This window comes from Rattus norvegicus, chromosome 5, assembly GCF_021556685.1.
Source record: "Rattus norvegicus strain SHRSP/BbbUtx chromosome 5, alternate assembly SHRSP_T2T, whole genome shotgun sequence".
NCBI classification, from domain to species: Eukaryota; Metazoa; Chordata; class Mammalia; order Rodentia; family Muridae; genus Rattus; species Rattus norvegicus.
The window spans coordinates 170,587,637-170,599,928 of NC_141538.1; the positions used below are offsets into that span (position 1 = coordinate 170,587,637).

At 53.1% G+C, this 12,292-nt stretch overlaps 1 protein-coding gene across 8 annotated transcripts; it reads right to left on the minus strand.

Moving 5' to 3' along the window:
- Window positions 1–23: 23 nt before the first annotated feature.
- Window positions 24–12,188, minus strand: Dffb (DNA fragmentation factor subunit beta). Of its 8 annotated transcripts, none has more exons than XR_015620094.1 (9): window positions 11,985–12,188; window positions 11,687–11,813; window positions 10,100–10,288; window positions 8,695–8,782; window positions 8,180–8,259; window positions 7,083–7,206; window positions 6,213–6,383; window positions 5,181–5,281; window positions 24–1,320 (listed from the first exon to the last, which is right to left on the minus strand). XR_015620094.1 is itself a non-coding variant. In XM_087551411.1 (7 exons), exons 1-7 carry the CDS (start codon window positions 12,165–12,167, stop codon window positions 1,062–1,064), a joined length of 1,113 nt encoding a protein of 370 aa, XP_087407537.1. In that variant the 5' UTR covers window positions 12,168–12,188; the 3' UTR covers window positions 24–1,061. The 8 variants fall into 8 exon arrangements, 2 of the variants coding, with proteins under 2 accessions (XP_087407537.1, NP_445814.1); XR_015620092.1 differs by having other exon boundaries at window positions 10,100–10,291; XR_015620091.1 differs by lacking the exon at window positions 8,695–8,782.
- Between the last annotated feature and the right edge of the window lie 104 nt (window positions 12,189–12,292).

A 12,292-nucleotide genomic window follows, 5' to 3' on the forward strand; every position in this document is an offset into this window, starting at 1 on the left:
ATGTTCAAACTTTTTTTGACATGTCTATTTTAGAAACACTTTATTGTTTTCGTGATTACATGGCAATTATAAAAATTCAAACATTACAAAATATATAAAATGCCTATTTCAAAAATACACCTAGGCTGGGCTGTGGTGGCACACACCTTTAATCCCAGCACTCAGGAGGCAGAGGCTGGCTGGTCTATACTGTGAGCTCTGGGCCAGCCACAGCTACATAGTAAGACCGGGTCTCAGGAAAAAAAAAAAAAAAGTATTATAAGATACATGGTGTAGGAGGTTGTACTTGGTGATCAATCTCATCCCTGCTGAATCCCCCATTACTGCTTCCACAGAGTGGCATCTCCTCAGACTGTCTCTGTGCATTAGCTGACACACATCTACAAAACAAATACCAGGTGAGTCCCAGCTCTGGGGATGAGGCAGGAGGATCAGGAGTTCGGGGTCGTTCTCTGCACGGGTAAAGGCATCTGTGCTTTTAACTGCTTCCTATTTCTCCACATAAAATTTTAAGCCCGCTTCAATCGTGCACACATACATGTAGCAGTGTTGAGTCATGAGATTCATGACAGCCATTATTTAACACATTAAAAGCATCAGTTTCGTGTGGCACAAGATAATGCCACAGCCAGCTGTTCCCGCCAGGAGACATCTGGAAGGCTTCCCACCTTCTGCCATTTTAAAGAGTTCAGCAGAGAACGCCCTGCATGTTCGTTATGAAATGCACACATTTACCCCAAAAGCACCATCTCTTTCAGAGGCATGTAGTCAGAGCTGCCATTGGCAGTAGAAATAGAGGCCATAAAAGCTCAGCACAGAGCAGCTCCCACTCATATCACAGTGGCAGAGTTCAGCCCTGGGGCCATGAGCATGAAGACCCTGCCATGGGAACACAGTGAGCACTGGGCTGTCAGAGGCTGGGGAAGCAAACAGGAGGCACACAAACCAGATCCTTTGGAAAGATTCCTAAAGACTTTCCTTGAATCTTCTGGAGTGACAAAGCATGAAGCATAATGGCCCCCATTACCACTGCAGCCCCCTCAAAGAGGGCATGGCACGTGTCACTGGCGTTTCCGAGGGGGGCGCTTCCGAGGGGGCTGCTTCCGAGGGGGCTGCTTCCTCCTGGATCCTGTCTGAGGCCGATAGATCCTGCTGCGGTCGCACTGCAGCTTGTGTGTGGTCTTCTTGTGGCAGGCGATGTGCACTAGCTTCAGGTTCTCGGCAGTGAAGAGCAGGCTGTAGAAGTACTCCCAGTTCACTTCCCTCCCGTCCTGGATTGCTTCAGCCAGCGTGGGCACCACGGTGCGCTTCTTCTCTATTCTGCCAAGTCAGGGGGAGACAGCCATTCTGCTGTGAGTGCCACATGCCACAGGGTGCCCTGCGCTCTCCCATTTTTTGTTTTGTTTTGTTTGGGTCAACTTGACACAAGCTAGGGTCATCTAGGAAGAGGGTACCTCAACCGAGAAAATGACTTTATCAGATGGGTGTGTGTGAAAGGCTGAAGCAATTCTTCACTAATGATTGATTGCTGTGGGAGGGCCAGCTCACTGTGGGTGCCACCCCTGGGCTGATGGCCCTGGGCTGAATAAAAAGCAGGTCAGGAAAGAGTGCTCCTCCGTGGTCTCTGCATCAGTGCCTGCCTGAGTTACTGTCCTGACTGTCCTCCATGACAGACTGACTGCTTTAAAGTGAAATAAGCCCATTCCTCCCCAGGCTGCTCTTGGTCAGTGTTTATCACAGCAACAGAAACCCTAAGACGAGGTGTGAGGACCCTGAAGGTTCACAGCCTAGAAGGGCAGTGGCAGCGAAATGGACAGGACTTAGGGATGAGTTAGCAGAGGAACCCAGCACCAGGTTTCGTAGGCTGCTGACACTGGCCCATCCTTGACATGGGCTGTGGTGGCCAGAGTCAATGCTGCTTGTCTTCCTTTGCAAACTTGAGTAGTGGGCACGGCTTACCCTACTGAAGAGGACGGGAAAGCTGGGCCAGAGTCCCTCGAATGCTACTCAGCAGAGCAGAGTCTCATGCGTGAGCCCTTGTCAGCCTCTGCTGACCTCCATTTGTTCATGTACCCATTTTACACAGCTGCCCACAGAGCCCCAGGCCTGTGTCTCCCACAGGCACATAAGCCAAACATGTATGACCAGTGTGACACAGACATGGCAAGCAAGCACAATGTCATGTTACTTCAGAGCCACTGAAACTGGGGCTCCATAAGGAACAAATTTAGATCTACTCCGCAGAGGCACTGACAAGCCACAACAGAAGACTGGTCACCAAAGAGAAATTCAGGTCCAAACACAGTTGCAAGGCCTCCCCCACGTTTATCTCCTCAATGTTCTGGAGCCTGGAAGTCTGGCCCAGGCTCACAGTGGTCTGGTCTGGTCTGGTCTGGTCAGGGTCCACTTCCTGGCCTGTCCTCATATAGCAATGAGAACATCCCCATGCTCTCCCACTCACAAGAACATCTGCTCTCCCTGGATTACTCCACACCCTATGGTCTCACTTTACCTTAACTGTCTCCCAAAGGACCCATCTCCAGATGTGGTCTCACTGGGTGACAGTTGCAATGTGTGTCTGGGATAGGAGGGACCACATTTGGGTCCACAGCGGGAAGTTACCCTAAAACAGCAGCACTGAGCCAGAGCATGCAAGCAGACCCAGCATAAAGAGGGTGGGCGGCAAGAAGGTTCCAGAACACCCACGGGAATCCAAGAGACTGCAGGGGAGAATCAGAACTCTGCAGAATGGAGGACGAGTCACGGCAGGGCCGAAAGGAAAGGTCTGTCCCTGGTGTGTATTGCTGTCAGTTAAGGGGAATAAATCAAGCCATTCTCCACTGGCAGCAGCTCCATGGCAGCCACCAGGAAACAGGGATCGGTCTCCCTCACGGAGTACACAGGAGACCTAGATGCCTGTGATCCCAGACTCAGTGTGAGACAGCCCCTCTCCAGCACTCAGTGACAGCAGTGGCAAGAGGGAGGGACCCTCCTTACAGAAGTGCTAGGACCGCTCATTGGCAGCTCAGAGCAGGAGCAGGGAGATACAGGAGGCGGTGAGCAGAGGAGTGGGAGACGTAAGTAGGCAGTGACCATGATGATGTGACCACTGTGCAAGTTTGAGGTCAGGTGGGGCAACGTTGAGAAAAGAGGCCTGGAAGAGAGAGGTGACAGACAGGCCCAGGATGCACATTGAGACCAGGCACACAGGAGGTACAGCAAATGGCAAATGAGATTAATTGAAACCCACTTATTCGTGCAACAAAATATTGAACACATGCTGAACCAGCCACTATGTCTCGACACCGGGACAAGGGACCAGTACAGGATGATCTCCATTAGACAAGGCAAAAATGGCCGCTGCCACTAATGCGCTGACAAGAGATACCAGGAGCCCCTCCCAACCCCCGTGATGGTAACAGAAACCCAGAGTCCTGGCCTCTTACAGATACCAGAGCCCAGAAAGGATGAGCAGAGCAGCATGAAATGACAGACAGATAGACAGACAGATAGACAGGCCAAAGGCACATCAGAACGGGCAGCCGCCCTGATCCCGAAACACCAACCTCGGGAGCAGCTGGACAGAAGCAGCCTTGAGCATTCGTTAAAACACAAGAGGCAAATCTAGAGAGCAAAGAGAAAGCCCAAAGGGGCAGAAACTAGAAGTGAAAATAAAATCCAACACAGCTGCACCTAAGCGCAGGGCAGAGGCAGCTGCAGACAACGGGGGCGAGCAGATGCCCCTGCACCTGCAGGAGGAATCGCAGGGTCTGTGCACACTTTGGCCTGCAGCCGGCGTGCTGCAAACGGTACCTCAGACCCCAAGAGGGGGAGCCTGGTCTTCTCGGGCTCACCACAGCCGCCCTATCTGGTCGTGATAAGAGACATCAGAAATGCGCCCAAAATACAGCAACGACGTCTGTCACACCAACAGTCAGGAAAGAATTAGTGCCCAGGACAAAAGTAAACAGCAAGCGAGGAGAAGCAGCCTGAGAGCTGTGGTGGCGGAGAGCCACAGAGGCAGCTAAGTGGGTGCCCACCTCAGGCAGGAGGATGCAGGGGCACAGTGACACCGAGTGGTGGTGGGGGCCGGAACTGACTTACAATCACGAGAACAGCCAGAAAAGTCTGGAAGCACTCCGAAGGTGACCACAGTCATTAATTCCCCCAAAGAGACTGGAGGTCGGAGCCAGGGCAGTCCCTCATTTGGAGTGTGCACTGGCCCCAGGGTACCCCTGTGATGCTGGGTGGGGCCCGAGTGCATTCCTCACCAGCTCTGGGTGCAGCCAGTCCACAGATCACACTGTCGGGCATGGAACTGGGAAACTAATGCTTCATCTCAGAGCGTCTATCCCAGCCCTGGATATCGGCGAGTACTCAGAATGGCCTGAATGCCTGGCAGGCGAACAAATGTGAAGTCAGAGTCTGCGGGAAGTGAAGACGTCTGGGCTGTTCCCCTGAGTTGTGTGGATGTATACATGGTGCAGAGCCAGAGAGTGGCGGCACACACCCGGGTAAAGGTTACGGTACATGAACAGGGCGTTAATGAGGCACGTTGCAGGACAGTGTTTCCCTGGCAACAGGGACAGGGCACTGAGCACAGAGGGATCAAGGGGTGGGTCCTCAGCTACAATCACTTTTTGTAAGCTTTTAGTTATTCTGGTATCAAGAGTTGAGAAGTCGTTTGTGGGTACTTGGAACACTTTGCCTTCGTAAAGCAAGGTCAAGGGTAGTTACAGTTAAGAAAGTACCACAGCTACAGAAATGTGGTACTGCCCTACCCGGGTTCAACAGAAGAGACTGTAGCTTGCCCCGCTGTGAAACCATCCTGCTGGCCCTGCCTTCCCATACCACACCCTGGAGCTGGCTCCTCCAGTTCAAACACACAGCAACAGCCTCTTGGGGACCAAAACTTGGCCATCAAGAGCCAGGCCACCATATCCAACCACAGACGGGGACAGAGGGACAGAGGGACAGACGGAGGGCAGAGGGGCAGCTTAGCATCAGGCATGGACAGCTGGTAAGGCAGTGGCATCTCTCTAGAACCCTTCCCGTGAAGCATGTGGGCTTGAACCGCACAGGTATAATGCACCAGACCTGAGATGCTGAGCAGGCACTGGACCCCACAATGCTGGGCTGGTTCTGGTTAGAGAACTTGAGTCCTGGCGGCATACACTTACATATGGTCCAGGTTCCAGGTACTGAAGAGGATCCGGCTCTCTCTGTTGCCATAGGGGTTGATGGAGTGTTTGGAGAGACAGCTCTCCAAGTCAAAGGGGCCCTGCAGTGAGCAAGAACAGACAGGGGTTGGGAAGACAGCAGTGAGGACCCTTCCCGCTCTCTTCCCGGCCATCAAGCTTGCTAAGGAACTGGCCCCACAAGATGTTTAGTTCACCAACAGACATCTGAACAGGCGGTGTCAGCACCTGTTATCCCCAGCACAGGGAGGCAAAGGCAGGAGGATTTACATTCAGGCCAGGGAGGTGGCTCAGGAGGAAAAAGTGCCTTCCACATAAGCGTGGGAACCAGGTGTGATCCCCGCAGCCTGTGTGAAGGCCAGGTGTGGTTCATCCATGGCGTGTGCACACGAACATTACACACATATACACAAAAGCTTAAGTCTAGCCTTAACTACACAGTAACACTCCATCTTCAAAAACAAAAATTGTTTGGTTTTGGTGGAGACTGAAATTTCTCTCTTTGGGGCTGGAGAGACAGTTCAGTGATGAAGAGCACTGACTGTTCTTCTGGGGGACCCAGGTCTGACTCCCACCGCCACGCGTGGCTCACCACTGCCTGTAACTTCAGTTCCAGGGGATCTGACTCTGGCCTCCACTAGGCACCAGGCACGTATGTGCCCAGACATACACACAGGCAAAGCACCCAAACATGAACATTTTTTTAAACTCTGTCCTTGGAATTCTACCTGCCCCCTGCCATTCTACCACCCCCGATCTTATCCTCTGAGCTTCCAAAAGAAGAAGGCATTTCCGTCCCTGTTACTAGAGACATCGTCCTTTCCTAGGTGCGGACCTGCTATTCCCAGTGTGCTCCTGTGCTCCCACGGCGCCACACCCCAACCCCCACCTTCCTGTGACTGTGGGGGCCACCAGCATCTCCTCTTGGGTTGGCCGTCCTCCGGGCCTCCTACCCCAGGAGGGCTGTGCTCACTGGTACTCTTAGTGGCCCTAGAACGAAAGGCGCAGGCTTACCTGGCAGGAGAACCAGCCTTCTGGGGTACAAAGGCGGCTGCTGGCCTCTGCACCTCTGTCGAAATAGCTGCCGTTGTACTGCACGGACTTGAGCTTGTGGCACATGGAGCTGAGGACCCGCAGGTACTCTTCCCGGGCTGCTGCATCCACCATTGAGATGTAAGCGCTCACCTGCAAGACAGCCAGAGGCATCGATGAGCCTGAGACATGCCCTGCCCATGCCCTAAGGCCTGCGATGCGGAGGGCCGGCCGTCAGGAACCTGCCCCAGCCCAGGCCTACAGGGAGAGCAGCTGACCACTGCATAACTAACACTGCCTGGGAAAACCATTCCGGGCACTCGAGATGGATCAACGATGTGATCTGTCAGGCTGGGAGAACCAAACAACATCAGGCCCACTCTCTGCTGCCTGCAGGTAGGTATCAGGATCAAGACATCAACAATGTTAGGTCATGGGGTTGGGGATTTAGCTCAGTGGTAGAGCGCTTGACTAGCAAGCGCAAGGCCCTGGGTTCGGTCCTCAGTTCCGAAAAAAAAAAAAAAAAAAAGACAAAATAAAAAAACAATGTTAGGTCATGTCAGGGCAGACACCAAGGCTGCAGAGCACAGAGCACCAGAAGATTAGCTAGCAGTCTGCCACAGGGACAGCACAAGGTGCCTTTATCACACACCCTCCCCCGCAGCACTTTCTACCTGCCAATCAATGAGGAGCCTTACACACACACACACACACACACACACACACACACACACACACACACACACACACACACACACACAAAAAAAAAAACAGACCACGGTGGCCAAGCTGATCCCACTCTAGGAGGCAGAGGAGGAAGGCGGAAGGTTTAAAATCAAACAGAGCCCACACCTGCTGTTTCAGCTGCCTGGCCCCTCAGGCCTCTGCTGGCACGTGCCAAGCTTTGATTGTCCAGCAAACTCAAGCTCTGTGTATTCTCTCGGCCTCCTGTCTGCCTGGGTTTGGCTCCTGACACCTAGAAGCAAAGCAGTCAGGCATGGGGCACCACTGTCTGCGACGGTACGTGGAGACCTATCTCCAGCATGGACGATGGCTGAGAGGTATGTAAGTGCAGAGCCCAGCGGTGGGCCCAGGGCAGACACAGCCTGGGAGCCAGGCGGGCCCAGCGTAGACATAGCCTGGGAGCCCGGCAGGCACAGCATAGGTAGGCAGTGGCCACAGTAGCAAGAGAACAACCAAGGTGGTCGGGGCCTGAGGCCAGCTAGTCAGGCAGGTCCTCCACACCCGTGGAATATGGGGGAGGGGAAGCGTCAACACAGCAGGGGGCTGTGTGAACACGCGCACACACCTCGGGTTTCCCCACAGGCACTAACACTTAGTTCCAGCTACACAGCAGGGTCAGAAGACTTGGTGGAGGGTGTGCAGGAAGGAAGCAAGCATCCGAAGGATCCGAGAAGCTCAAGGGTGACACAGTGTGAAAGACAGACATGGGGAAGCCCTAGGTCTATGGCACTGTCCAACTCCTGTGAAGTTACCCAAGATTCTGTTGATAAATGTGCCTACAAGGAAAGCAGGGAGAAGAAGAATCCGCAAGAGCCAAGCTCCTGTCCCCAAACCACCCAATCTAGATGAAGGGAGCCAGGCGGGGCCCGGTGCGGAAAGGCCCAGAAGCTCACCTGGCAAACCATTCCCAGTGACCGGCACCTCATACCCTCTGCCAAACACAAGGTGAGTAGGAGCTAAGGCTGAGGCTGAGGCCCCTGACCCTAACCAAAGGGCACAGTCCAGAAAGGTTCTAATGCCTGCTGGACAACGGCGCCAGAGGCTAAAGTGCAGAAGAGACCAGATGCATGGGACGGGGAGGTACACACGCCTACCAAGTCTGCTGACTTGGTAGCAGCCTTACACATATGCAGAGGGGTGACAACCATACAGTGGCTCCCCATCCTATACAGAGTACTCATAGCATGACCTAAACGTGGCCTCACCTCTCTCAGGTAACCCCGGATCCGGCTCTCACAGCTGTATCTCAGGTAGCCAGACTTATTCCTGAATCGAGACTCCAAACCTGTAAGAAAGGCGATGCCCTGAAATCCAGAGGGAGACCTTCTTGGTTTGCGTCTCACACAGCTCAGGAGCTGAGCAAACTAAAAAGGGGCAGAGGGAAGCCCTGGAGGCCTCATCGCCCGCAGAGATGCCTGAAAGTGGCGTGAGCTCTCCATTTGGGCGAACTGTTTATGAGGTAACAAAGTCACTGACAGATTTCTGCTAGGCTGGTCCTTAAACCCTCAGACTTCAGTTAAAGTTAGCCCCATCTGGACTTAACGACTCAAGTGCTCACCCACAGGAGAATGGACAACGGTGCTGCCCCATCGGTACAACAGGATGCTACTATTGAAAAGGAAGGGCGTTCATTCTGACACTGGCCACCCACAGACGCACATTAAGGACAGCATGCTGCAAGGGATGAGCAGCGGGACAAACACCATACGATTCCACTCACGGGAGGTGCCACACGACACGTGGAGGTGTCCCGATTATAGAGCTGGAACCGGAGAGGGAGAGCTTGGGCCGTGCGAGTGAAACAGGCCCTGAAAGCAAACGCTGGTCACGGTGACAGAACGAGGTGCAGGTGCTGGGACATGCTGAGCCCCTCGAACTGCACCCTCAACTGCTACACGGGAGATTCACCCAACCGTAGGCCTTGACCATTTAAAAGTCTTACATCTGGCCAGGCGCTGTGGCGCATGCCATTGATCCTAGCGCGTGGGAGGCAGAGGTGGGTGGATCTCTGGGCTTGAGGACAGCCTGGTCTATAAAGCGAGTTCCAGGACAGCCAGGGCTGCACAGTAGAACCCTGTCTCAAAAAAAAAAAAAAAAAAAAAAAAAAAAAAAAATCCTCACATATGAACTAAGTATGGGGATTGTCCTTTGTTTGAAAGGATTTAAGTTGTGTGTGTGTGTGTGTGTGTGTGTGTGTGTGTGTGTGTGTGTGTGCGCGCGTGTGTGTGCGCACATCTGTGCAGGTGCACTTACCCTGCATGCACATACAAAGGGCAGAGGTCACCACTAGGTGTCTTCCTCTATGACTCCCGACCCTTACCGATTGAGACCGGGTCTCTCACTAAGCCTAGAGCTCACTGAGCAATACTGGTTAACCAGCAAACCCCAGGGATCTTCCTGACTCTGTCCCCCCAATACTGAGGTTAGACGTGTACCGCCCGCCACTCCTGGATTTTACATGGGGGCTAGGGATCTACACTCAGGTCACCATGCTTAAGTAGCAAGCACTGTCACTGAACCATCTCCCCTGCTTTTTATTGTCATTATTCCTTAAGAGACCAAGCCACCTACTACTTCCCAGGGTTACACTGCATCGGGTACCTTAAATGACCTAGGGATGGTATGAAGTATATAGGAGAGGTCCCAGAAGTTTGCTGGCCAGTCAGTCAGTCTACCCTAACCGATAGGCTCTAGCCACTGAGACCCTGTCTGCAGGAGATAAATAGTATTCCTGAGAATGCTACTCAGTTATCCTTTAACTAACTCTCTTTCTCTTTCTCTCTCTCTCTATCGCTATCTCTTTCTCTCTCCTCTTTACCCCTCTCTCTCCCTTCTCTCCTCAGCCCCCACCACTCTCTCCTCTCCCTCAAATGGTAAGGTGACAAATTCTATGTTCCGTGCATTTCCAGGCTGCCCAAGACACTGCCTCCACCCACGAGTCCTGGCTAGATACTTTCCCACGGACACCTTTTGCTATCACTCATTCCAGAGGCCAGTCCACCCTCGGTTGGGAAGCATTGGGATCTGAAATAGACAGAGATCTCCCTGAGCCTCTCTGCTCCAAAGAGGCCCTCTCCTGCCTGCCCCAGACTCCCTGGCCGCCATGGTCATCCCAGCCCGCATACCTTCAAACCAGGATGGGTCCTGTTCCCGGGTCTCTGCAGTAATATTCTGGCTCACATGATGCAGAAGGTCGGCCAGCAGCTTCTGCCTCAGTGGGGCCTGCTCATCTGACAGCAGTTGCCGCGCAGCCTGGATGACCCCGGCATGTGGCTCGTTAAACACACTGAGGAGACGTGTGATGTCACTCACATCTGCTACCACCGGGAGGCAAACAGAAACACATTCATGCTGTTCTGGCTCCACTCGGCCCCAGAGACTGCCAGATGTCAGGACTCTGGTGCCACCCACCCTTTCCCTGGACTGATACCCCCACTGGGGTGACACTATAATTTCATTCCTCTGGCCACCTCCTGTCAGGTGAGGGTTGTGGGATCCTAGAAAAGCAGCACACTTTGTCTTCTGGCCTTCTCTCTTCTACACCACCCATCACCTCCTTTGGTCATCCCCTTAGGACCCCATTTTCAGGCCTCCCAAACCCTCTCCCTACTGTTCCTTGGAGTCTTTGCACAAGTACCAAGGGGTGACCTTTCTCAGCAAGCTAAGCCCTAAGTGCATTCTGCTGAGGATCTCAACCAAACAGGAGCAGACAGAATTCAGTAACACTTAAAAAGCACAGACCACAGCCAAATGAGGCTGCAGGTCTCGTTTGTAATCAGAACTCAGTGAGACCCACTGTGTTATTAACAAGCTGAAGAAGTACGTTCTTGTGATACCAACGGATGCAGAAGATGCAGGACAAGAGGCTCCTGGACAGTGCAAATGCACAGCCAAGTGATAACCTGGATTTACCAAGGTCAGAACTTTGGAAGCTGGTTTCTGGGGGCATGTGCTTGGCATTCGAGCAGTTGGGAAGTAGTAGGAAGAAGTTTCAGGCCAGTCTTAGCTACAGAATGAACTTAAGGCCCGCCTTGGCAGCATGTAACCTTGTTCCCCCCCCCCCTTTCCCTTGCAAATCTCAACTTTTTGCTCTAGTAGGGAGCGTGAAAGGAGCGAGGCCAGTTAGTTCGGTGGTTGGAGCTTGGTTCCAATAAAGAGAATGAAAACCTACTACACGGCAAGAGGTATTTGAAAACCACAGTTATCTTACATCAAATGCATAACCAGGATATTCTGGAGGTGGGGTAAATACTTAAACAGCTTTATAAATCCGACTAAGAAACACAAAAGACATGAAGAATCACCTCACCGTAGAGTGCCTGCAGGCAGCAAATAGGAACATAGGAAGATGGTACCCAATCCAATTAGCCACTGGGGAAATTTGGATTAAGACTACAATGAGCTGCCATCACACCTACCTAGATAGCATGAATGAAAACCAGGATACCTGAGAGCATTTCAGCACTCACCAGTCGCAGAGGCCCCAAACAAAGGTGAACAGAGCCGCACTTGCCCCGCCCCGCCCTGCCCTGCCCTGCCCAGCACAGCCCAGCACAACTGCACCTTGCCCATTCTCAATTCTTCCCCCTTGCCCTTAGCAGTTTCGAAATTAAAAACAAAGTTCTTGAGCAAAAACTTTTGGCATTCAGTGCCCCTGACCTGATATCATAAACCGTGTAGGTCCCTCCCATCTCCAAAGTGTTCCTACTCACAGCCGTGCCAGGTCTCTCCAGCGGTGAGCAATAGGAGCTCAGAGTCGTTGGGAAGGCTCGGGAAGCAGTCGTCGGTCACCTCCGTGCCATCTTCGTACATGCACAGCCGGGAGCCGGGCACCGGGAGCTGGAGGGCAAGAAGATCAGCTTGTCCCACCACAGTCCTGGCTTCCAAACAGTCAGCTCTGGGTACTGTAGAAGCCCAGCGCCCATTCAAGCCCATCCAAGAGGATGGAAATCGTGCGGGTAGAAGACAAGGTCCTCACCCCGCAGTACTGGCCCGGAATCCCTGACCCACCTGGAAGCGGATACAACCCTTGCGCAGCAGCTCCTGGCAGCTCCGGGCCGCCACGCCGAACTTGCACGAGCTGTGTAGAGCTCGCAACTTGACGCATTTGGGTTGGGGGAGCACCGCGCACATCGCAGAGCTGCCGTAGCGGACTCTGGTTGCACTGGACACGGGGGATGACCCTTGTAACATTCCGACCCGGAACTGTAGTACGTAGGCACGACCCGGAACCCTTTTCTCTACCTAAGTAGGTGCAACCGGAAACGTCCTACTACAGGACCTGTCCCCAGCCAGAATCCGCGAGGCCTGAGTGCGCA